Source organism: Ochotona princeps, chromosome 15 (assembly GCF_030435755.1).
Source record: "Ochotona princeps isolate mOchPri1 chromosome 15, mOchPri1.hap1, whole genome shotgun sequence".
Classification (NCBI taxonomy): domain Eukaryota; kingdom Metazoa; phylum Chordata; class Mammalia; order Lagomorpha; family Ochotonidae; genus Ochotona; species Ochotona princeps.
In genome coordinates this window covers 24,379,098-24,406,025 of record NC_080846.1, presented here as the reverse complement: position 1 = coordinate 24,406,025, position 26,928 = coordinate 24,379,098, and the positions used below count along the sequence as shown (strand labels likewise).

Genomic DNA, 26,928 nt, shown 5'->3' with positions numbered 1-26,928 from the left:
TGAGAGAAATGGAGAAAATGTGAGTGGAGAGGGAGAGAGAGGGAGGGGGAGGGAGAGAAAGAGAGGAAGAGGGATGGAGGGAGAGAGGGAAGGAGAGAAAAAGAGGGAGGGAGGGAGGGACAGAGAGGGAGGCAAGAAAAGGGCGGGGGAGGGAGAAAGAGGGAGGGAGAAAAAAAGAGGGAGAAAAAGGGAGGGAGGAAGAGAGAGGGAAAGAGAGAGGAAGAGAGAGGAAGGGAGAGAGAGAGAGAGAGAGAGGGAGAGAGAGAGGGAGAGAAAAAAGAGGGAGGAAGGCAGTGAGAGAAAGGACGAAAAAGAGATTTTGAGTCATGGCTAAATTTCTTGCTTTAGAATTTCTGTGCAAAGTCAGAATCCTTGGAACACATCAAAAAATTTTTTCTTTTTCAAATATATCAAGCTGGTGCTTAATTCTTCCAAGCCAAAGAATCTTAAACAACATACCAACTGATCAGGGACATTTATGCAGTCATGGGGTGGGTAGATGGATCAGAGATGTGGGAGAGAGGTTTTCCCTGGAGGCAGAGATAAAGAGGCCATCAACACAGAGATGTAATAGAACTGTGCCTGTGATGGAGTTTGAACAGTGTTAACTTCCTCAAAGATGAATAACACTGTGAATATCACGTTAGAAATGATCTTTACAATACAGAAAGAGGATGAGCACTCTAAGAACGCATGAATCACTTTGGAGTGTGAAATGAAGTTGGAAGGATGAATTGGATGTTCAAGGATCAAGGGGGTTAAACATTTCAGACACATTAGGAAACAAAATTGGCACCTTGAATGCATTGGGTCAATGCAGGAGGTTTCCTCTTGGGGAACGGGTAGAGTTGGTGTCATTGACAGGGGAAGGGTACCACGAGAAGTCTTTACATGGGCAGATGATGTCTGAGGTGGCTTTAAGACAAGTGCTTTGAGATCCACCCTGCACTGGGCAGCTGTATTTGTTGGTTTGCCCAAATGTAGCACTAAGGGTTTGGTCAGGAAAGCAGAAGCTCTTTTTTCAGGTATTTTTCATGTGTGCAAGGTTTTAGGCACAATGATTAGAGTTTGTGATTCAAGCATTGCAGCAAACTGTGGTCAGGCAAGCTGCCATCCATGTGGGCCTACAGCACTGAGCTCTGTGGTTCTGGGTTATGTTATACAAGCAACTTGGGGGTTGAGGTCACCCAACTTCTGCATGACTAAGCAGACTTGCTGCTGCCTTGGACATCTGACATATTTGGTCTATCAGAGCTTACTTGAATTCTTCTGGATTGATTGTATTAGTTTCACAATGGAGCTCTAAGTGTCTATCTTGCCCTGCTGGTTTCTACTTTCCACTTACCAGCTGTTCTTTTTTTTTTATGTGTGCTTTTAAAACATTTTATTTATTTATTATTTTAAAAATACAATTTAATTTTATTTTTGATGATGCTTGCACAGTTGGTTAGGGTGAGAAGAGTTGCGGGTTAGGGGAAAGTGGGTGAGAACATTGTTTCTAGAATTTCTGCATGTATCTGGGAGAAGGCGGGGAGAGAAGGGGAGAAGCTGCATCCAGCCTCCCAGCCACCTCTGTACCCAGGAATGGGGAATGACCACCTGATGTCAAGCCAGGGTCCCGGATGGGAAGCGTGGCCTGAGGGTTCTGCTCAAGTGGTTTTAATAGTTCTGAAATGTTGTCGATCTCAGCACTCCAAGGATGAGGAAATCCTTCCAAGGTCCACTGGCTGACTGACCACCTTAGAGTCTCCAATTGCCCAGATATTTGCTGTCAGCACTTGGCTGGAGTAGTTTCCCCTACTTTCTTCTGTGATCTTATAACCCAATCTACTAAAATCCTTGGAAGCCACCATTGTTTCTTTTCCAGAATGTCACACAGCTGGAGTCATTCCATATGTAAACTTTTCACATTGGCATTTTTTTTCACTTAGAAAAATGCGTTTAAGATTCCTGCATGTCTTCTCATGTCTTATGAGCTCATTTATCCCTATTATTGAATAATATTCTTTATATGGGTATACCACAGCTTTATTCCATTCACTATTGGTGGCTTCCAATTTTTGCAACAGTGAATAAAGCTAGTATGAATTACCATAAAGTTGCTATAAATCTACCTGCAGGCTTTTGGGTGCATAGTTTCGAACATTTGGATAGATACAAAAGAATGCAATGGCTGGATCCAATGACTAGAGCACATTTAACATTGTGGAAATAGCAAGCTGTTTTCAAAGTGTCTGGATCATGACAGAGTTCCTGCTGATCTCCATATTTTCTAGGATGTGATGTGATTAGCATTTTTGAATTTTTACCACTCTAGTAGGTGTGCAGTAGTATCTTTGTGGTTTTACAATTCAATATTTTTCCTTATTTTAATTTAATTTGAAAGACAGAGAGACAGAGTTCTTCCATCTGCTGTTTCACTTCTTAAGTGCTTTTAACAGATAGAGCCAGGGCAGACCAAAGTCAAGAAAGTGTTAATCAACCAAGCTCTCCTGCATGGGTGCCAGGAACCCAATTATTATTATTTTAAAGGTTGATTTAATTTTACTGGACAGTTAGATACACAGAGAGGAAGAGAGACGTAGAGAACAATCTTCCATCTACTGATTCACTCCCCAAGTGGCTGCAATGGCTAGAGCTGAGCTTATCTGAAACCAGGAATCAGGAGCCTCTTCTGGGTCTCCTGTGTGGGTACAGAGTCCCAAGGTTTTGGGCTGTCCTTGAGTGTTTTCCCAGGCCACAAGCAGGGAGCTAGATGGGAAGTGGAGCCTCTGGAACATGAACTGGTGCCCATATGGGATCCCAGCATGTTCAAAGTGAGGGTTTTAGCTGCAAGGCTACCACGCTCGACCCCAGGAGCCCAATTATTAGAGCCATCATCTGCTGCCTCTCAGTGTGCAGGCCAGATTGGAAGAAGAGAAGCTAGGGCTTGAACCAAGCCCTCCAGTATGGATTGTGAGAGTCAAATGTAGCATCTTAGATGGTATGCCTTAGATGGTATGGTTCACCCTTCATTGTGCTTTAGTAACATGATACAGAGCTCAAAAAGTATTTTTTAAATAAAGTAATGTATCTTTAAAAATATTTATTTATTTTAAATAAATAAATTAAAAAAGATTTAATAAAAAGATTTATTTATTTATTTATTTGCAATGTCAGATATACAGAGAGGAGGAGAGACAGAGAGGAAGATCTTCCATCCGATGATTCACTCCCCAAGTGACCACAACGGCCAGTGCTGCGCCAATCTGAAGTCAGGAGCTTGGAACTTCCTCTGGGTCACCCATGCAGGTGCACGAACCCAAGGCTTTGGGCCATCCCCGACTGTTTTCCCTGGCCACAAGCAGGGAGCTAGATGGGAAGTGGAGCTGCCGGGATTAGAACCTGCGCCCATATGGGATCCCGGTGCGTTCAAATTGACGACTTTAGCTGCTAGGCCACTGCGCCAGACCCTCAAAAATATTTAATGAAATAGTATTGTGTTTTGAATTGGAAGTGAGTTTTTACTTACAAGATAGGAAGTTCTGGAAGAATGTCTTAATGGTTCCAACTGGAGAATGCTGCTTTGTTGTAGGTGAGCACGAAGTTGTATCATCAAGTGAAACAAAGAGAGAGGTAAGTGGTATCAGCCCTGCAGTCCCTGATTCTAGTTGTCCCTAACGCTCCTCCTCTTATTCTTGACATCTTAGTGTTTCGCCAATGAATACTCCTTTTGGCTTAGGATGGTATGTGTGCAAAAGTACAGGGTAGGTTCATTGCCCTGAAAAGGATGGGTATAATTGAAATGGAGGGACATTACCGGGGAATAATGAAGTGCTACAGCATTTGGCACAGCAGATGCTGCCATCTTTGGGCCTGTAGCTCTTGTCTAAGTGAGCTTGCTGATTCTATCTCTAGGCCTGGTGGTCAAGGGTTACTGAACACTTCATGCATGCAAAGCACACAGCTAGGCATGTTGGGATAGACAAAGGAGACTAAGATGCAGTGTATGTTCCAGGGAACCTTTAGCTCTCAGTGAGTGAGGGAAGTAAGCGTGTGAGGATAACTCAGGACTTCTCTTCTACGAAGTCAGATGATTCATGCAAAGTACTGTCTTTAGGTGAGGTGATTCAGAGAGTCCAACCTGTGAAGGCTTTCAACCCTTTCGTATAGTTTCTACTTCAGGCCTTCAGCTATTACAGCCACGGGGCATGACTCAAAGGCGTGAAGGTGCCAACTTCAGAGGCCCTGGCAGCTTCGCGGGCCTTACAGTTCAGCTAAGAGGAAGTCAAGAAGCCTCTGTGACAGAGGATGCTGCTGTGCCACTCTGTCGCTCAAAACCTTTGCGTCTTGCAAGGCTGAAGTGTCTGTGCTTACATCAAGTTTCTGGGTTGAGAGAGAGGAAGTATGACATCAGCGTCAGGTGGGAGAATAAAAGCAATTTCCTTTTTTTCTCAGGGTGACCCACAGGAAGGAGATGGGAAGTCGGATCGCAAGTGTCTTCACACCTCTGTCTTGGGAAATCCTACCAGGTGATTAAAAGGAAAACTAACCTGCCAAGTTGCAGTTCTTCACCAAGAGATAGATGGAAGGCAGCCGTGGGGAACCCCCAACCACAGGCCAAGAGAGCAGAATGTTGCCCGTCTTCTGAAAAAAAAAAAAAAAAAAAAAGCCAGGCAGAAAATACTTCAAGTCCCACCTGAGGCAGCAAGGAAGTTTCCCCAGCTTTGAGTCTTTTCACTTTCTTAATGCAACTTGGACTGAATGCCTGGTCTTGTGCTATTTACGTGTCTTCCTAGGGACCGACTTGCCATAGAGGATGATAAGCTGATAGAATGAGGGGGCTGTTTGTTGTTGAATAGGCTTCCGAATGAAACCACAGATGTGGTCAGTTTAAATCATGCAATCAGCAAGTGATGTTTCTAATTTCCAAGTAGGACACCCCATGCATCACTAAATGTGGGGATGCTGTCTTAACAAAGCACATGTGGATTTAAGAGTTGTCTGGAAAAATACATCCATTCTGTATTTGGAAAAAAAGTAAGATTATTTGAAGAAGAAAAAAGATGAACCTCTTACTTTTCTTATTTAGAATTTTGGCACCCATTGCCTTCCAAAACAGAAAGCATGGGCAAAACCTTTAAATACCATCCACTGCAAATCGTTTGTGGAATTAAGGAAGTTATTATTAAAACTTGTAAGCAAGTGAACAAACTAGAAAACATGAAGAAAAAATAGTCAACACAGGAACCTTCTAATTTCCCAAATTTAAAGAAAAATCATAACAAGTAAGTTCTAAGAGGGAAATGTATGTTTAAACACACTTTGTTAATATAATAAATATGACAGGAATAGGCTATACAATAATTTAAATTCATAAGGTCAAGGGCTGCTTTATATATGGAATATTAAAAATAAAGATATTTCACAAACTTCACTGATGGTTTTGCATTCTATGAATTTCTCAAATAAAGTTCTTATTGAGGTCTTTTAAATGCCTTTTTCCTTGCTTCAACTTCTTTTTGCAAACAAGCATTTTGCTCTTTGCTAAATGTTCTGTGGTTTAAGAGCACAAGCAATGGATTCTGCCACACCGGACTTGTCGCTTTTTAGCTCAGTAATTTGGAGAAGTAGCTTATTTTTTTGGAGCCTCATTTTGCTCCTTGATAAAATGAAGACAATCTTGTGTTCCTTGCATAGCTTCTGTAATTAAATACAGTGAAACACAGAAGGGCCTTTTGTGGCTAGCCATTATTTACATTAGGTACCAGGAGTTTTCCTGGCAGAAAGGCTTAGCTGTACATAGTCTGTTCTGAAAATCTGTTTTATTAGAGTCAAATGCAGATATATTGATATTTTTTTCTTGGACTTTGCAGTCTTTATATTAAGGTTAGAGGCTTTCAGGTTACAACATGTTGGCTTAATAATGGCCTCGACTCCCAGGAGCTACCACCTCCCCCTGGGTAAGCGTGCCACGAGGGAACCTGGGGAACGAAAGGGGCCTTAGGGCTAGCTCCGCCCCACGGCCATATGCTAAGAGGCGGGACGAGTTTGGGAGGGATCGGAACCTTGGAACCTGGACCAGAAGTCGCTGGGCTGCCCCACAGGACTCTGCGTGGTCCTGGGGGGTGGCCCAGCCAGGCCGGATCCGAGAACGAGGACTCAGCATGCCAGGACCACCGTGGCAAGGCAGTGAGGGGGTCCCTGGCTATGGGCGGCCAGTGCACCAAATGGTGCCAGGCTCTGCCTGCTGGCCGCCCGGCAGCGAGCTTCGGAGTTTTTATTATCAGAAATCGCTGCTTAGGGCCACCCTTAAATAAGGCCAGCCTTTGTGTAGGTGAGAGGTAATTTTCTGTGTATTCCCAGTAATAGTAACCATAAACACTAGGGCAAGAGTGGGGCAGAGACCTGAAGGTTTGAATGAGAGCACCCATAAGAACTATTAGAGCCAGACTGACCCACCAAACAAACCAGGACCCAGAAGCTTGAGAGGACTAGTAGGGAGATAGTGGGCACCTCCCTCGTAGTTTCTTTTAGGATCCCCGCAATCGAGCTTTTGGTCTCTCGAAGATAAACATCAAATGACAGAGGACAGAACAAGTCAATCGACCACCTCAGCTGTGTGTTGACAATGAAAAAATCGGGCAACTGGAGACTATATTTTGGACAATGTCAATCAGTGGATTCTCCAACGACTGCATCGTGCGTAAAGTGGTGAGACTGGCAACAATACAGTTCTGTAGAACTATCAAAACCACTTTGCTGGCTCTGCCTTTGGACCAGAGATTGTCTCCCCAGTAAACTGATGGACATTTTTGGACAATGGGATGCGGGTCTTCTTGCCTGGTGGATGCGCGCAGTGGGGGAATCCCAGCTGAATTTGATCTGTGGTGGTGCAACAAGGTTGAGGAATACATTATGGTGGTGGTGGGGGAGAATCTCAGGGCCTATAGAACCATGACACATAATGCAATGTAATAAAAAAAAAAAAAACAAAAAAAACCCCGAAAATGTAATATGGCAATGGGGTGGGGCGGTCCACCGAGGGGGGAGGGCACAGGGAGGGGTTGGGCAAAAAATTAAAAAATGAATAAAAAAAAAATAATGGCCTTGACTAATTTGGGACTCAAAAACATAGAGATTCTGGACAACCTTAAGTCAAGAAGATCAGGTGCACGGGGTCATGTAGGGTCGGAACGTTCAATACTTTTAGGATGTTATCATCAGAGCAATTGTAAAATCTCTAATCAAAACCTAGTCACTGCTCACGAGAGCGGGCGGTATGCACCTGTCACCGCTGGGAATTACCCCTTGGGAGTCTCATAACTCACACTGTTGCTTCCTCTTTTGAGGTGCAGGATCTGCGGACATTTGTTTCTTACTGAAAATATTTTCATTAACAATCCCATCTGAGGTGTGCCACCTTCATTAGTCCATTGTTTTCACACAAGGGGGAGAGTCATTGTGGTTTGAGGTATTTGCTGCTCCCCACATAGCTCAAAGCACTTTCTTTCTCGTTTTTAAAAGCATAACTCCTCAAGGTCAGCCATCTTTTATTGTTAAGCATTTATTTATTATAATCCACTTGAACAGTAGGTAGAGGGTTGGGATAGGAGAGAGAGAGAGAGAGAGAGAGGGAAGGAGAGAGAGAGAGGGAGGGAGAGAGCGAGCGAGAGTCTCTTCCATCTGCTGGGTCACTCCCCAAAGGCTGCAGTGACTCTGGCTTTGATATCTATCTGGTGTTCACTGGAGTAGTGATTTTCATTTTCTCAAAAAAAATTTTTCTTTGTAATCAGAAGTTGGCTGTTTAGCATAAGAGCTTTTCCTTTCTAGCTTTTTGGCTTGGAAGAGCCACTCTGCATTTCCCTTGAACACACAGAGGCTATTATAAGATGCTAAATGGTCTAATTTCAATTTTGTTTCTGAGGGAATACAGATGGATGCTGCAGGAGCAGAGAAAGGGGGAACAGCTGGTGGGTGGAGAAGGTCTTGGAACCCTGCACTCGCCTGGGAGATTATTTTTAAATTTATATTTCTGATGTACCTGTATTTGTGAGGTAAAGCAAAGTGCAATGTTACAAGTTGTTCCCAAAATAATAGCAGCTCCCAAGCCATGCATTTTCTATTTTTTATAATTTATTTTTTTTTAAAGATTTTATTATTATTGGAAAGCCGGATATAGAGAGGAGGAGAGACAGAAAGGAAGATCTTCCGATGTTTCACTCCCCAAGTGAGCCGCAACGGCCCGGTGCACGCCGATCCGAAGCCGCGAACCAGGAACCTCTTCCAGGTCTCCCACGTGGGTGCAGGGTCCCAATGCATTGGGCCGTCCTCGACTGCTTTCCCAGGCCACAGGCAGGGAGCTGGATGGGAAGTGGAGCTGTCGGGATTAGAACCGGTGCCCATATGGGATCCCGGGGCTTTCAAGGCGAGGACTTTAGCCACTAGGCCACGCCGCCGGGCCCTATAATTTATTTATTTTTTTAAAAATGATCTTACTTAGTTGATTAGGGTACAAAGGATCAAGGGCTACTGGAAAGTGGGTAATACCACTGTTTCCACACTAATATCATTTCCCCCCCTGTATTTGACATCAGGGGAGAAACAAAGGGAACGTTTTGAGGGTCCTGCTCAAGCAGTTTTGATAGTTCGACAGGTCTGAATTGCTGCCAATCTCGCCATTCCAATCGCAATGAAACCTATTCAGAATCCACTGGCTGACATAGCCTCTTCATGGTTGGGGTTCTGAGATCAGCAGTTCAGTTGGAGCGATCTCCAAAGAAACTTCATCTGAGATGATCCCAAACCTGATTCTTGTGTGAGTTTGCCAGTACAGGGTCTGGCATAGTCTGTCACCCCAGTCAGCTTATGCACATGCTGGTTGTTGCTATTGCTCGGTCAGTTCTGTTTCCGGCCCTGTCATCCACCTGAACCAATGGGTGTTGTAGTCCAGCTCGATCCTACCCACTTCATACTCGGTCCTCACGCAAACCAGTGGGAGCTGCAGCCTAGTTCGGGTGACTCCCCATAACCGCCACCAGGCCTGCTCCCTACCCTGGTTCCCATGCATGCCAGTATGTACCACAGGCCAAGCCACGCATTTTCACCCCTGAAATGCTTCTCTGTGGGCATCACTTTCATTTTGTTTAGCTTTAGTACTCAGTTTCATATTACTAAAGATTTTTGACATCAAATTGTTCCAATTTTAGTTAGCATCCCTACACTTTCTATTCCAGATAATTATGATTTATTATTTTGTTTTGTATATATATATAACATGGGCTTTTCTGATGGATAAAACTCACATTATTATGATTAGATACATACTGCTTACTGTATTTTTGCACACAACCACATTTTCTAGAGGTAATAATTGATGTTGTTGGACTCTTCCCACATACCTACTACTATTGCGTCACCCTTACCTTGTGTCCCTGATAGGGGGATTTCTGTTTTGGAGGCTTCCCTTCCTGGTGTGTCAGTCTTTCACTGCTGGTTGCCTTGCAGGTGCACTGCCTAGCCATCACTCTGTAACTTCCCTTACAACCTGCTGGATATCTGCAAGCTACTTCCTTGTGTTAAGTCTTGTTTCATGGAGTCTAGGTCTTCTTCCTTGACTTAAGGTTTCATTTAGTTTAAATGTCTTCTTAACTTTTTGTTTTTAATGTGCTTTAGAAAACGTACACAGCAAACAAAAGCTTGAAATCTTTCATCAGTTGAAAGTATTCTTATCCTAACAGTTGGTTTCTAATTTGATTGGATGTGTTTGAACTTTTATTCAGATTTGTCTAATAGTTTGATAACATTGCTCCATCCATCTCTAGCTCCCAGAGTAGCTGCTGAGAAGTTGAATTCTATTTCTTGGTTTTGTAGGCAACCTGTGTTGCTGTTTTGGAAACTCTTGATCTTTATTTATGAAAAAATTTATTAAATAATTTCCTTGGTGGTGGCAGTGTTATGGTGCAACAAGTCACCACTTGTGACATCGGAATGCTAATAAATTGTTCCTGCTGCTCTTTCTCTGATCCAGCTTTCTGCCAATGCATCTGGGAAAGCAGTGGAGCATGGCCCAGGCACTTGGGCCTCTGCAGCCTAAGGAAGAACTGGATGGAATTCCAAAAGCCACACTTTGACTTGGACTGGACCAGGATTTTGTGGACATTTTGAGGAATGATCTAGTACATGGAAGTCTCTCTCTCTCTCTCTCTGGTTTTCAGTCTGTTATTCTGCCTCTCTGTCATTCTGCCTTTCAAACAAATAATGTGATGGCCCAGACAATAGAAAATGGCTTCAGTAAGTCTGGGTATTCTGAAACATGTCTGGGATATGTCTGTAACTAAATCCTTGCAGTCACCTTGGGTTCTTGGAAAGTCCTGAAAGGGGAGTGAGAGGGCTTATCACAGGTGGCATCTCATTCCAGAATGAAATCTTGCTGTTATTTTACAGCGCAAACAGTAAGCTGATTACCCCAAATTGGTTTCTGTAGAGGAAGTGAAAGGACCTGTTTGCCTGGTTCTGTTGTTTGCTGCTAGGTGGGATGAAGCTCATACTGATTGAATAGTTTAAAGTGTATAAACTAAAATCTGTTCCATGCCACCACAGCTGATTGGATGATTTGTATTATGCACTGCTGTAAGCTTGGTTGAATGAATGATTTATATTATGTGTCAGTACTCTTAGTCGATTGGATGATCAATATTTAAAAACCCTTGAACATGGCTGATTGGGGCTGCTTCTCCCTTCCACGTGTGGTGGAATAGGATAGTCCACCAGTTGGCGTTGCCTCTGACTCATTCTGGAATAGATTAGGTCAACTCACAACAATAGTAAATAAATAAAATTTAAGAAAATAATTCCCTTGAAAATTGTGATTTCTTAATTCCTTATTTTATTTTCTGTTTTTGGAGATCCTTTAACCTAGATGTTGGACTTCCTGAATCGATTTAAAAAATATTTTCCCAGTTCTTGGTATTTTTGTTCCTTCTTTGATAACTTGAATTTAAACTTTCAAAAATTTCTATTGCTTTGTAAACTTCTGTTGCTATAGCCTAGGTTTTCTGCAGTGAATTTCCCATTTTTCCCTTTGTTTCAGTTGAATTTTCTTCAAGTTTATGATTTTGTGTGTGTTTTGAATTTTGTATTTTCTCCTAAAGCATTTTTCAAGTGTTTTGTGGCTTGTATTATTTAATGTTGTGTAGAGAGTGAAGTCTTAATTTTGGATTGGGTGCATTAAATGTGTGGATGAGCTTCTTGACTCAAAGAAGTCTGATAAGCCCTTGTAAAGTGATTCTTGAAGTTGATTTATTACTGGGAAATCTCAAATGTTAGTCTGTATTTTCCTCTGGATTTGTCACTTTTCCTAGAAAGGAGTCTTATAGTTGTCCAGCTGAGATGTAAACCTGACAGCCTCTGGAAGCCTAGTTGTCTCACTGCTTGGTATGTTGACATTTAATTAAATTGTAATCTTTTCAAGTACTCACTTTCCTCTCAGCTGTGCTTAATATTAAGAGCCTTCCTAGAAGTGAACTTCCAGTGTTCAGAAGTGGCCTGAATGGGCTGGAAGGGAAACAGCCAATTATTCTATTGCTCAACACCACCCTGAACTTAGTGCTTTTGCACTGTGAACTAACTTTAATCTTGGTGAATTCCTCTACTCAGGAACTTGCTGCACTGGAGAGAAATCAGGCCAACTAGGATAGACGAAATGGTGCAGTGAGTTAAGCTCACTGGTATCCCATATTGGAGAGCCATTTGTAGTCCCAGCTGTTTTATTCCCAATCCAGCTTCCTACCAATGCCCCTGTGAAGGCAGTGGAAGACGGTCCAAGCACCCAGTGCCTGCCATCCATGTAGGAAACTCAGGTGGCTTCGGCTTTGACTTGCCCCAGACATTGGGGCAATTTGGGAGGTACAAAAACAGATGGAATAACCCCCCCTCTCTGGCTCCTCCTCTCCTTCTCTTTCCCTGTTGCTCTGCCTTTAATTAATTAAATAAATAAAAGAGAGTTGAAGTCAGTTATCAGTTGCCCGTCCTCATTGTGTCTTCCACACTTTTGTTGATATTTCTCATTAGCTATTTTCTGATTGTTTTGAAATATGGGGCTTTGTAGATTGCTAATGTTCATTACTACTTCATGGATCCTAAAAAAAGTATAGGTAACATGTCCTCTATTTCTCATGCTGTCTGTCTCCAAACTACGCAGCTTCCATTATTACTGCCACAAGGAAGAACTGGCAAAATGCTCAGGGACTGTACTTTGCAATGGTTTGGAAGAACCAATGCAATAAATCCTCAGTTGATGGCCAGAAAAAAAGAGCCGAAAGATATCATTTAATGGAAAAGGCTGTGAGGGTGGCTAGATTTGAATATTGGGAAGTGCTCATAATGCTGGCTGCACATATGTCAGACATTACACTATTGAGCATAATTCATATTCATGAGATCTTTTTAAAAAAATATTTATTTATTTGAAAGACAGAGTAATACAAACACACACACACACAAAGTGAGAGAGAGAGAGAGAGAGAGAGGGAGGGAGGGAAAGGTCTTTCTTTTGTCAAGTCACTGTCCAGATGGCCGCCATGCTGGGACAGGCTTAAGCCAGGGGCCCAAGTAATTGGGTAATAGAGTATCACCAGGGAATTGGATTGGAAGCAGAGCAGTTGGGACTTGAAAGAGCTCCAATATGAGATGTTGTTACAGCAAGTGGTCTAACTTAGGACCTCATGAAATCTTTTGAAACAGCTACTATTTATATTATCTTTTGTAGTTGAGGATTCAAGCAGAGAAGGTGAGCGACTTCCTCAAAGTCAACAGAGAGAAAACAAAGCCATGGCTGAACATACATAGCCGACTTCAAGAGCCTTTGGACTAAATCACTGGGTCATTATGCCTCAGTTCAGCTAGTCAACAAGCTTACTGGGGAAAAGTCCTGTGGAGAACATTGTGCGAGGTACATAGAAAAGAACATGGAACAATTCGTATAAAAATATTGGCAACATTTATTTAGGAATAGTGAAATCAAAAGTGATTTTAATTTATTAATATTATTATTTTTCACGATACAATTTTGTAGGTATAGGGATTCTTGCTCCACCTCTCTCTTCCCTCCTCATTTTCCCACCCCACACCAGTTTCCCCTGTATTGTTACAACAGAATAGACCTTCAGCAACTATGATATGATTATTTTGCTTAAAAGACTCCACATAAGTTTTTACATAAATTTTATTTTTGGTGATGTTTTCATAATTGATTAGTGTGGGAAGGGTTGGGAATTAGGGGAAAGTGGGTGAGAACATTGTTTCTAAATTTTCTTTTTCCTGTGTCTGGGGGAAGCAGGGAGAGAGGGGGGAAGCTGCACCCAGGCTTCCAATCACCTCAGTACCCAGGGACAGGGAATGGCCACTTGATGTCATCCCATGTCAACCCACATACTTCCTGATGTGGATGGAGCATGCTTCGAGAGTTCTGCTCAAGTGGTTTTGATAATCCTGAAATGCTGTTGATCTCACCAATCCACAGATGAGGAAATTCTTCCAAGGTTCATTGGCTGAGTCTACCTTAGAGTCTCCAGTTGCCCAGATATTTGCTATCAACACTTGGCTGGGGTAGTTGAGCAATTTGTTCTGTCTTCCTTCCTTTGCTATGGTACCAGATGTCCGCTGAAGGCCTCAACAGACTGCCATTTCCTCCATATGCATCTGGGCATGTCGTCTACTGAGAAGGCCCAGTTCTGATACATGTGCTCCATGGTCACCAGACATCCTGTGATTCTCTCCATGGTTAGAGTTCTGAGTCCAGTGATGCTGTTGCAGGGATCTCCAAAGAAACCTGATTTGAAGTGATTCTAGACCTGATTTTTATATGTGCTTGTCAGTATGGTTTCTGGCTCTGTCTGTCACCCACATCAGGCTATGTACATGCTGGCAGTTGTAATTGCTGGGTCAGTTCTGTCTCCAGCCCCATCTCTTACATAATCCAGTGGGTGCTGCAGTCCAGCCCAATGCTACCCACCACATACTTGGCCCTCATGAACATCAGTGGGAACTTCAGCTTTATTCTGAATGATCTCCAATAACCCCCACTAGGCCTGCCTCCAGCCCTGGTTCCTATTTTTGCCAGTATGTGCAACAGACTGGTCCAGTCTGTCCCACATCCCATTCAGCAATGGGCATGGAAACTTAGCCCAATCTAATTGACCCCACTATCCAGCCCACACTCAGGTTGGCGGTTGCCACCACTTGTCTAGCCAAGCCCACCCTGAGCCCTGATTCTCACATTCACCAGTGGGAGTTGCAGTCCATTAGAGAGGTGCCCACAGTTTCCCTATTGGATCTACTCACAGTCCTGGATCTTGCACTCTCCAGGTAGTCATGCAGTCTATCATGACAGGATTTGCCGCAATCCCAGCACTTGCCAGCTAATGCTCTGGCAAAGCCCAACTAACCTGTACTTTGGCTCATGCATGCACTGGTGGATATAGTTGGTTAGCCCATACTGGCTCTCCCCCAACCATGTTCACAAGAAGGCGAACAGATGTTGTTGCTCTGCTCAGCCTGGTCTGCCCTAGTCCCATCTCATGCTCGCTAGGTTGGGTTAGTGGCTTAGCAGGAGAGACCCCTGCAGCTCTCCTACCTGGCAGATCAGTATCCCCTACAGAATCTGCCCCCCCTGGACTTGGTTCTCTCATGTGCTGTTCAATGTTATGGCCAAGTCTAATGTGATCTGTTCCCTGTTCTGACTTTTACCGATAAGTGCTATGATCTAGCCCTATTAGGTGTAAGGATAAAGTCTTCCATATTCTTTGAATCACCCCTCAAAATTGCCCAGATAGCCCAAGTGACAAAGGGGGATTGAGGAAACTCTTGTGAGTCAAATTATGGGGAAAATATGACTCCACATGGACTTCCATTCAGTCTGTGGTGTTTCTTCCGTAGGCTCAGCTCACAATGAGGTCAGGAGTTCCAGGAGCTGAAGCAGCGTGGGAGCATGGATCCAACGTTGACTCATAACGAAAGGAAGAAATCTACACTAAGGCCTGGATGAGATAATTTGGTTGTGAGTGATTGGGATGTGACTGCTGATCACAGAGGAAAAGGGCAACCAAGGTGTTAAGTCTTGTCTTACTGACTGCCTGCTCTACCAAGATGAGGTCTGATTGAAATGTTGCTGACACATCATGCAGAAACCATAGCCAGTTTTCAGAAAGAAAGTCTAACTACAAAGAAAAAAGAAAGTTATCAGCCCCTTTATTTCAGCAATTGGTCACACCTTGTCTCCTGGTGGCTTTTAAAAACTTTTAAAGAATATCTTGGTGGTGGATTATTCTGCAGTCTCAGTATTGGCTGAGCCAACAAAGTGTGAAACCTCTGCTTTGCATGTGCAACACAAGGTGTTTTACAAGCAGAAAAGACAAAAATTTCTTTGCTTGCAAAGCTGACAGGAAAAGATCCTAAGAGGATACGTGATTGTAGAAACAAAATTCAGAACCAAAGAAATCATATACTCAAAGATGAAAGTCTAATAGATTTTCCATCCTGGGTTGCATATCATTTGTAGGCAGTATTGAAAAATGAAAATGTGGGTTCCTCATTAAAATATTGTTAGGAATTTCAAGAGGGTGACAACATGTGAATTATTCCAAGTTCAAAATTCTGTCAGTTCGCATAGACTGCTTGCTCAAGGAGCTGAACTTAGCAGCAACATGCCTAGCCAAGAATTCCAAAACCTGTATGTTTAGCTTTTTTTAAAAACAGACTCAAGTGCGACTATTGCCACTCAAATTCTGCAGAAAAATTCCATAAGCTATAGCCTGACAAGTTTTATCATTTGAATTCACACTTTTTCTTCGCCTTTAAAAATAACTATTTATTTATTTGAAAGGCAGAGCTGGAGAGAGGGAGAGAGAGGCAGAAGAAGAGAGAGAAAAAAGAGATCTTCTCTCAGCTGGTTCATTTCCCAAATGGCCACAGTGGCTAGGGCTGGGCGAGGCTGAAGCCAGGGGAATGAAACTCTAGCCAGCTCTCCCAGGTGGGTGCAGGGGCCCAAGCATTTGAGCCATCTTCCTTCGCTTTCCCAGGGACGTATCAGGGAGTTGAATCAGAAGTGGAGCTGTTGGGACTTGAAGTGGAGCTCATATGTGGCTCCAGTGTTATGGGTGACAGCTCCACTTGCTACACCATGATGCTCGGGTTCTTGAGTTCATATTTCTAATGCTGTTAGAGGTGTATATAACCTATTCGATCAGTATCAATTATTTGGAGGAATGGATTGATTTAAGCAAATATCTTGGTTTTAGACTCAGATATGTATTAACCAGTTGAATAAATTTAAGTATATGACCATATTTCTGGGTCTTTATAAATCTGAAAAGTGAGGATACAGACTATTGATAATCCTTAAAATTGCATAATTCTGCCATCACAGGTTACTGGAGCTTGGAATTAACAACATAGTCTCTAATTTAACAAATTTGATCATGTCATACCTATAATACATATCTGCAGGTTTACATTATCATTATAAACTTATAAATGTCCAAGCAGCATTTAATCTCCTGTAGCAGATCCCACTATTTTAAATTCTTCAATTCCCACATCAGTGGATAAATGAAGCAATGGATAGAACTAATTTGTATTACTTCCCAAAGAGTTTGAAATATTTCTTTCAGTGACTCAAAATGTGGCCATTGGTTTTCTGGGAGTTATTGATTACTTCAATACTAGCCCCAGTGTCACCCTGTCAGCATGTTCTGCACTGTGCGCCTCCTTGAGGACAGTTAAAGTAGAGCTTTGTGGGCCTAGCACGATGGCCTAGTGGCTAAAGTCCTCGCCTTGAACACGTTGGGATCCCCTATGGGTGCCGGTTCTAGTCCCGGCAGCTCTGCTTCCCATCCTGCTTCCTGCTTGTAGCCTGGGAAAGCCGTCAAGGACGGCCCAAAGCCTTGAGACCCTGAACCTGTGTTGGAGACCTGGAAGAGGTTCCTGACTCCTGGTTTTGGATCCGTGAAGCTCTGGCTGTTGCGGCCACTTGGGGAGTGAATCATTGGATAGAAGATCTTCTTCTCTGTCTCTCCTCCCCTCTGTATATATGACTTTGCAGTAAAAATAAAATAAATATTTATTTTTTTAAAAAGTAGAGCTTTGTGTGCAGAAATTAGACTTTCATACTCTTGACTTGTTTTCTAGAAATTCCTTTCCTCATACAAAGTGAACCAATTTCAGGTCACAGCGTTAGGAGCGTAGTGATACCTCTCCCTCTACCCTTCCTTTTGCTTGAGTTTCCCATAACCTTCATTTCTTCCTTCCTTCCTTCTTTTTTTCCCCTGCAAGATTTTCAATGGCATATTTTCCCTTGACTTCTCAATCACAGGCCTAATTCTCAATTAATAATGAATTCAACAATTAGAAAGTAGAACATAAAACTCACTGTTCCTTAAGATTATTGATAAAGCTGCAACCAATAATCAATTTTCAAAGTGTCAGTCTCACTCCTCTAGATTACATTTTGTTGCTTTTAAGAGGATTTTTTCCCCCAGAGATATATTCTAAACTTGTTCATTATTTGAGAAGACAACTTCTTAAAGATCATTTTGGCCTTTTCATTCACATAAAATAATCCACGGCATTGCTCCAGCTGGCAGGCACTCGAGCACCACGTTTCTAATTTTAGTTATTCACGCTATTTAATTAAAAACTATTATTCCACAGGCTAAACCTGATGGCAATAAGGTCAGAACATGAGAACGAATAATTCAAAATAGAGCTTTAAGCCAGCTGTAAGTCTACACTTATCCAGTACTGTCTACAAGCACCTCTCCATGAGACAATGTGATAGGAATGAAAAGTTTGTCCAGGAAGCAAAGAGACAAAATTTCTAATTTTAACTCAAACGTGGAAGAAGGTACAGAAATAGCTAATATGAAGTTGATCATGAGGACTCTAGAAATCTTTGCAGAGTATCAGACCAGTAACAAGACTTTCAAATAAAAAAAAAATCTAAAAAAAATAATGTGCATTGATAGATACAGAAATATTTTGGCTAAATTGCATCAAGTTTAATATTTTAAAAATTATTTTGTGTCATTTTTTACATTTATTAATGGGACTGCCAGAAAATTTGATTTCACTTATGTAGATTGCATTAACTTTCTGTTGGGCAGTGTTGGCCTAGAACAATTTGGGGTAGATTTTTTACTAACCAAGTCTGATGAAGGACTTCCTTACCACATTGCTCTTTTAACCACAGTCTTTCCTTGCTTTCTGGTCATTTGCAAGAAAAACTTGAAAATGCTCCCCCTTTGTCAAAATTTGAGAGGCCCTAGAATTTCCTTTTTCACTTCTTCCCAACCACAAACAAATGATCAATGTGCTCTGTGGATGAGGAGTCAACATTTCACAAGGGCAAAATGGGGAGTGTAAAAAAATTTCCAGCCCCTGAATGGTGTGAAGTAAAAGTGCTTTCAAAGGATCCCACAATAATGGCACAGGTGGGCATAATGGGTCTGGCTCATCGTCAAAGATCGCAAGAAGTTGAAAGGAAACTCTAACGACAACACCAAAATGCCACAAAACCATAGTTATTAATACAAACTAGCTAGCAATCCTGCCTATCTGTCACCATCTCATCTTAAAAAAAGTTGTGAAAATACGTAATCCTGATGAGACTTCAATCAGGTATAAATACCAGCAGCCAAAGGAGGTGTGGTACATTGTTCTGATCATCTGCCGATCAGCCGTTCGAGAAGAGGAGCCAGCCAAGTCTTCTGAACCTGATCAACTTCATATACTGCCACTGATTTCAACTATTTCAACCCAACCCTCTCTGAAGCAATGAATTACACAAGCTGCTTCTTGGCTTTTCAACTCTGCATCATTTTGGGTTCTTCAGGCTGTTACTGTCAGGAGATACTTTCCAAAGAAGCACATCAGATAAAGGAATATTTTGTGAGTATGACCTTTTAACAATACTTGCTTATGGTTGAAAATGACTGAATGTTAACTTGCAGTTGGATAAGATGGGCTGTCATCTCCAGTTCACAGTCATTTTGAGAAGACTTGCTGTTATTTTACTAATTATTGGTTGGATGGGTTTTTTTTTTTACTGAATAATTTAGACACTACTTCAACTTCCTGCTCAATGCACTGTATTTACAGAGCACACATGAATCTTCTAGAAGATGGGCATCAAATGAATATAAAGCGTATTGATATCTTTGTGATGAAAAATCATTCAGTTCTGATAAGCCAAGTGATATGTACATCAACAGAATGGTTGGCTTTCAGTGTTTTATTTCTTAGCCTACTATGAAGATGGCAGTAAAATGCTGAGATTAGCATTTCAAACAATAAAAGAAATATAACTTATACACTGAAATAAAAGAAGATGAGGTCCTTAAACTGTAGGCGTATAAAAATAAATTATAAGTGCTGTTGCCAAAAGAGTGACTACAGAATTCTACAGATGCGTTTGTTTTACTGGGAAATTATTCCTGAACTCAGTCACTTGCTGAGATTTTCATTCTGGCTTGGAGTTTTTTTTATTTTTTTAAGTTTCTCTTAAAGCTTTATTTATGGTTAATGAAAATAATTTTTGAGTTGTAAATATTTTATCATTTGTCCGAAAATTGGCTAGTATCCAATAAAGTTCTAGCATTCACAGTCTATTTTATTCTTGTAATATAAATCAAATCTCATATGTACGTATTTGAAGCTATTGTTTAAAGCCCATTCAACAATACATCATAGATGCGAACAGGTGGATGACACAGAGACTTATACCATAAGAGGGCAGTATTCTATAGCTACAGTGGAATGGCTTTGTTGTGTGTGTGTGTGTGTGTGTGTGTGTGTGTTTTAACTTACTGTAGTTGTTGGAGACTTTTAAAGTTCCATCAGGCTTGTTGAACATATATGTGACATTGCAGTGTAAGAATTATGCTAATTAGTAAGAAAGCTAGGAGAACTTATAGTCTGACTACATCTAACCCTCAACTTTTGAGAATGGTTATTGCTAGAACTGAACAGAATGATTGAAAATTAATGAATATTATCAGCATCTGAGTTCCATGGAACATTGAAGTACATTTTAGAAACAGTTTATGGAATATTTATAAATCAACTTTTCCTTCTCTTTTCAGAAAGCAAATACTTCAGATGTGGCAACTGGTGGACCACTTTTCTTGAATATTCTGAGAAATTGGAAAGAGGTAAGTTACACATTCCCGTCTATCTGATTTTCCTGTTTTTTATCTTGCGATGGACAAATTCACATCATTCTCTTCCTGTTGTATTTGCCCAAGGAGAGTGACCTCAAAATAATTCAGAGCCAACTTGTCTCCTTCTACTTCAAACTCTTTGACAACTTGAAAGACCACGAGGTCATCAGAGAGAGCGTGGAATCCATCAAGGAAGACATTTTTGTGAAGTTCTTCAATAGTAGCCTCACTAAGCTGCAAGACTTCCAAAATCTGACTCAAATTTCGGTAAGGACATTCTAATTCTCTCATTAGTTTCAGTGAGAAATTGCATAGGCTCTTGCTCAGTATTTAATTCTCAGAAAGTAGAAATCATCTGACAGTTGCTGCAGTCATGTAGGTTAGCCCATTCCACTCTTCCTAATTTTGTTAGTGCATTGGATGATTGTGCAAAGTCAGTATGGGAATAATTTAAGTGTATCTTTTAGAAACACTTCATGCTATCATTAAAATGATTACATTAAGACAGGTGAATGGACAAATCGAGTCAAGAGGAAGGAGGCGGGGAGGGATACTGAGAAGCAATGCTCTCATTGCCTCTAGTTTGTGTGATGGAAATTTTGATGGCAGGCTATATGTCTTAGTGGAAAGAACAGAGCATGGGTAAGAAGATTTTTCTCCTCTCAACTCAGTGGCCAAGGAACTGTGATCTGAGATGAATCACGCATCTGTCTGGGACTCTTAAAAAGAGCCTGTGGAGCTCATCACCCGATTTTCCTGTCTTCTTTCTTGTGCAGTGTCATAGATAGAAAATGAGAATGAGAATGAGAGAGGAGAGCAGCCTGTGAGGCAGTGCCAGGAGCGTTCCACTGCCAGTTTCTTGTTGGCTTCTCAGACAGTGCAGCCCAATTGGAAGTGAAAATGCTGGCTGTTTGCTTGATTTTAGAATTAAGAGGTAGACTGCTCTTGGGAAAAAATTGACTTATCAGCTTTCAGGTCCTAGGATATGTCAGCTAGTGAAATATTCAGCTTTCTCTTCTTTATCACATGAAATTGCCTCAAGGGTTTGGCAAAAATTATGGCTTTTAGAAGCTTAAAGATATATTTAAAACATAGAGAAAATCACCTTTCCCCCATATTTCCTCTGGATTTGACTTTGGCATCAATGGGTGTGAACACGAGGTCAGGAATCTTGTTAGTTCTGGAGCTCTTGGGATTTGTGTTCAGCTTTTATTATATTTTGGTCTCTTCTTACTGTGAGTCCCCAGGACTGAAAGAGGGGTGGCAGAAGACATTGTTTGGTCAGAGGCTACGGACAGGAAGTGCTTGTTCCTAGCTCTGTGCTTCTCCTGGCATGCTATTCTGTGTCAGATATGCATCTTGGTGATGCTTTTCTGGAAGATAAAATTTGCCATTTGCAAACCCACAGCTTCCGCTCTGCTGTGATTAGCCCTTGAAACACTAAAATTGTCTTGCCTCCATCTTTTTGGCATCTTCAGGTCTCCTGATTCAAGAAGGGCAATTTTGAATGAACTCCTAATTGTTATTTGCTTTTTTTCATAATTGCTAATCTATTTTAGGCATGTTATACAATTTAATAATTTATCTTGGAGCTTAGAATCTGTCTGGTCATTCTCAAAAATATTACAAAGTGGCCACCAGTTTTCCAGTACTAGAAATGAATATAGTGGCAAAGCTAACATATCAGGAAATGATTCTCATTTTATTAAGCATGAAATTGCCTAAATGTCTTTATTGGTTAAAATGAAGAAATGCACTTAATTCAAGTTTGCTGACATAGAAGGTAGAGTACAGAAAAATTGTTACAATTTGTGATTTTAAGTTTACATTTATTTGAAATCCAATGTAGAAATAAGGCAAGTGCTCTGATCTAGGGGAAATTAAAAAGTGTTGCTCTTTGTAATGTAATTAACCTTTACCTGTGGCTGGGTGTGTTATAGTCACTTGGGGAACTCTGGGTACTCAATGGGATGGGACTTCTCCAAGCACCTGGCTCTTGCTCTCTTAGTCATTGAGTAGGTCTTTAGGTTAGGAGGATATTAACTTATTTGATACAGACAGCAGTGACTTGTTGAAATATAAGGAAATAGAATTGGTGACTTAGAGTTCATCCAATCAATTGCTTCACTTTTTAGGTTAGAAAAACAAAAAAGGTTCAATGATGTTAAGTGATTGGTTCAGGTCAAAAGTATTCTATGCAAGAAGTACAAACCTATTTTTACCCATACTCCATTTCAGGACTCTTTTCACTATATACTTTTGAAAATTCTGTAGCAACATGTTTAAGAATAGGTAACAACCCTCATCCTATGTAGCACAACCAGTAATTTAAATTTTAGCCCTAAGTATTGAAAAAATCGAGTAGTAGTGAAAGATGACTTTTTTTTTTTAAAGGGATACTTGTTTCTACTGGTCATTACTTTACCAGCAGAATGTCCTGACAGCTTTTTTGTTTTCTTTCCCAAATAGGTAGATGACCAACAGGTCCAGCGCAAGGCAATAAGTGAACTCTCCAATGTTGTGAATTTTCTGTTTTCAAAACCTAACACCAAAAAGCGAAAAAGGAGTCAAAGTGGAGTGTTTCGAGGCCGGCGAGCATCCAAATACTGATCAACCTACCTGCAATATTTGAATTTTTAATCTAAACCTATTTATTAATATTTAACATTATTTATATGGAAATATACTTTAAACTCATTGATTGAAAGTATTTATAATGGCAACTTTTATGTAATGCAAATGATTATCTATTAATATATATCTTATTTATAATTCCTGAATCTTGTAACTATTTCATTTGACTCTTTTTTTTCTAATTAGGCAATACTACGTGATTAGAAGGCTTTACATCTGGGGCCAGACAGGCAGCTTAGATTATTCAGCAAGATCTTGTGTGCTGTGTGCTTTTTAACTTGATGATACAATGAACACTTGTGCATAAAATGATACTATCCAGTTTCTGACTGTTTGAGAACATGTCTGCATTCTGAGCCACTGCTTTAATAGCATGTCAGACACCACTTGAACTTACCAGGCGATGTGACCTTGTCCCCTAATAAAAAATAGCATCTCAGGAAATTTCATTCCAGATGCTTCTGAATATTGTTGACAACTGCGACTTCCCCTAAATGGAAAGTAATACACTTGTTTAGTTTATCAATATCTAATATCTAATATATATGTAAATAAAGCAGAATTTACAGCTGTGTATGTGATGTCTGACTTTTGTTTAAGTGACAGCTGGGATGAATGAACTGTGTGCAGATGCATTAGGAATTAAGTTATGTGTGTTTTTTTAAAGATTTATTTTACTTGAATTCAGAGAGAGAGAGAGAGAAAACTCTCCCATCTCCTGGTTCACTCCCCAGTGGGTGCAAAGACCAGAGCCGGGCCAGTTTTAATCTGGGAACCAATAGTTTCTTCCAGGACTCTCATGTGGGTGTATGAACCCAAGGCCTTGGGCCATGTTCGGCTGATTTCCCAGGTTATCAGCAGGGAGCTGAATTAGAGGGGAGCAGCAGGACTAGAACTGAATCCACAGGCAGCAGATTAACCTGATACACTACTGCACTGGCCCTGGAAGAAATTAATTTTTAGCCATGCAAATCTAGAGTAACATTAAATACAGTGATTCTCCCAACTGGTAATATGGTGACTTTCATTATTCCACTTGGCAGCTGTTTTATTTAAACTTCTCAAAATATAGATTTTATTATGTCATCATTCAATTTAAAATTTTTGCTATCTAAAGTAGTCCAAATTGCCAAGCATGGCACACAGAGATTTATTTCTTACTACATCCTCCTTCAGTTCCTCACTCAATCCCTCATCTTGGTATCCTCTTGTTGCATCTCTCCCACTCAGTCCACCAGAGCGAACATCACTGAGTATGGGACAATGAGTATAAATTCTAGAGAAAGAAAGAGAGGAGAATGGATTGGAATCCAGGCTATGCCATTAGAAGCAGTGTGCTGTGTAGTGATTTTGTTAGTATTATGCAAGTTTTTAAGCTTCAATCCTCCTTTTCTGAAAAGTTAATAATAATGGTGCTTTCCTCATGATGATGTGGTGATTGATAGTTCATTCTTTCACTCAACAAACATTTATTGGTAAAACTATGTGCTGAGAACAATAAAACAGTGAAAAAAAATCTCTGCCCTTGGGGAGTTTGAAATTGATCAAAGAGGAAATAAACAATAAATGAAAATACATACTACTAAGCAAATTCCATTGCATGTTAGAAAGTGATTAATATCATGGAAAAAGTAAAAGTAGAGCAGGATGAAAGACTTGGAATATGTGCACTTGGTAGCCCAAGTGGACTAAAAGTTTAAATGCAGTGTTTAAAAGTGGTGGGAAGTGCATGCAGGAGTGGAGATGGCGGTGGAGTAGTATGGAAGAATCAGTAAGTTCCTCTATCTGTATGGTAATACTTGTGACATCTTTTCCACCTCAAATAAATAAATATATATTTTTAAATGGCTTCATTTAAGAGATGCCATTTGAAGAGGTAATGTAGGGAAGGTAGTGTTAGGATTTTAGGTTAGGTGAATATTGTTGAGAAGGTTTTAAAGTAGAATCCTCAAAGAATAAGATCAACATGGTGTTCTCAAATGATCAAAGAGAAAAGTAAGCCACCATTCTAGGAAGATGCAGGGGAAGCCGGGTTCTTCAGAAGAGAGCCAGTGTGCTTCTAAATTGGAAGCAGTTGAATATATGAAGGATTTGACTAGTTCTGGGTGTGAGTTCCAGAAGATTTAGTGAGGTAAACCAGGAGAAGGAGTGAGATAGAAATGTGCTGTGGTTTGGTCTCAGAGGCACTGTAGAGCTTTCCAAAGCAGAGGAATCAGGAATTGAGGGAACCCAGGTACTCCAACTTGAAAGGTAGGCATCTTAACTGTTAGGCTAAATACTACCTTTCACCCCAATATTTTTAACTTCATTTCATCTGAAAAGTTTCTTTTTCTCTATAAAGGAATATTCACAGACTCTGGGAATTAGGATGTGGACACTTTTTGGAGTAGTGTCATTCTGTCTAGCAGAGGGGAGTAGCTTGATGTGGGTAAGCAGCACACCAGCAGTGGAGAGGTGTACATGTGGGAGAATTGTCTGGAGTGCATTTCAGCTGGATAAGGAAGAAAGCCATGGGCTGGAGTGGTCTGGTACAAGGAATCAGAAAGAAATAGGAATAGGTCACTAGGAGAAGGTGTGTTCGTGTGAATGGAAGATTGGTTACTCACAGGGAGATTGATTTAACAAAATATATCAAAGATAAAGCTAGCCTAACTTTCCATGGCTGGAGAAGGGAGTGACAGAATAGAAGAAAATTAAAATAAACCCTCTGTTATGGACCTGGTATTGGATACACATGAAGCTATGGTTTTATTTTCTTTAAGATTTATTTACAGTTATTGGAAAGTCAGATTTACAGAGAGAAAGGTCTTCCATCCACTGGTTCAGTCCCCAAGTGGCCACAACAGCTGGAGCTGAGCTGATCCCAAGCCAGGAGCCAGAGGTTTCCTCTGGGTTTCCCACATGGGTGCATAGTCCCAAGGCCTTGGACCATGCTTGACTGCTTTCCCAGGCCACAAGCAGGAAGCTGGAAGGGAAGTGGAGCAGCTGGGGTGCGAACAAGTGCCCATATGGGATCCTGGTGCATGAAAGGTTAGGACTTTAGCCACTAGGCTATTGTGCTGGGCCTTAAGCTATGGTTTTCAACATAAAAAGAATAATTTCAGGGAGAACTAGATTAAATATGTGTTTGCATATTTATTCTCTAATTGTCCACTGAAAGGACCTTGGAGTGGTATTAATAATGAGAACGCCTGGTGCTCAGGGCTTGATTTCTAAATACCACTCTCACTCACTGGCCAAATATGGGAATTTTGAGCATCAAAGTAGATAGATTGGTAATATGTCTTAACCTATTGAATAGAGTAGGAAAGGATGAGGACATTCAGATATAAATGAAGAAATTGAAAGTTTGATGAGAGGTGGGATAATTTTATAGTTGTAACTTATCTCCCTGAAAGGTATTTAAAAAGAATATACTGTACAGTGGATAAACCTAGCAAAAATTGTCATAATGAAGTGATAAAATTGGCCATTAAAAACTATTTTAATGAAATTCAATATACATATCAAGAAATTCACAGAGGTGTACCGGGTAGATGAAGGGTTTTTGTTTGTCATAACCAGTACTGAAATGAAGAACAAAGCACTAGTCCCCAAGAGTCCTTTCAGGTGTACACCTTTGATAATAGGATCAGTGTAGATGGTGTGCCAACTGATAGGATGCACTGGAAGGAGCACAGAATGCCTTCTACATTATCCCCATGTAAGATGCACAACCCATTCCAAACATGGAAAAACATCACACAGATGCAACTGGAGAAACATCACGCACAATATCTGGCCTGCAATCTTGACTGAGGCTCAAGGAACAGTCCTTATTGAGATCAGTTACAGAGACTTGTTAGACGATGCAATGCAAGAGTCTGAACTGAATCCTTTAATAGTAGAAAGTATTTTTAGAACCGTTGGTGAAACTTCAATGAGGTCTGAAGATGAGATAAAAGCGATACATCAATGTTAGCTTCCTGATTCTGAAGTTAGTATCACGGTTATGTAGCAGATATCTTTGTGGGTAGAAATATGGAGGCAATAGGTCATAATGGCAGTGAGTTATTTTTCAAAGCTTTAGGAACTACAAAGCTTTTAATCACTGTGAACT

General features: G+C 40.9%; 1 protein-coding gene across 1 annotated transcript; it reads left to right on the top strand.

The window, feature by feature from the left end:
* The first annotated feature begins 18,717 nt into the window (after positions 1–18,717).
* On the top strand, positions 18,718–23,418 carry IFNG (interferon gamma). Its single transcript, XM_004583008.2, has 4 exons — positions 18,718–18,924; positions 20,118–20,186; positions 20,280–20,462; positions 22,665–23,418. The coding sequence occupies exons 1-4, from the start codon at positions 18,811–18,813 to the stop codon at positions 22,803–22,805; spliced, it is 507 nt and encodes a 168-aa protein (XP_004583065.1). The 5' UTR covers positions 18,718–18,810; the 3' UTR covers positions 22,806–23,418.
* The last annotated feature ends 3,510 nt before the right edge of the window (positions 23,419–26,928 follow it).

Excerpts from the sequence above, each read along its gene's own strand:
- IFNG (XM_004583008.2), top strand. The coding sequence starts at position 18,811 with ATGAATTACACAAGCTGCTTCTTGGCTTTTCAACTCTGCATCATTTTG. Across the intron at positions 18,925-20,117 it reads ATCAGATAAAGGAATATTTT|AAAGCAAATACTTCAGATGT; the intron begins GTGAGTATGACC and ends TTCTCTTTTCAG. Across the intron at positions 20,187-20,279 it reads TTCTGAGAAATTGGAAAGAG|GAGAGTGACCTCAAAATAAT; the intron begins GTAAGTTACACA and ends TATTTGCCCAAG.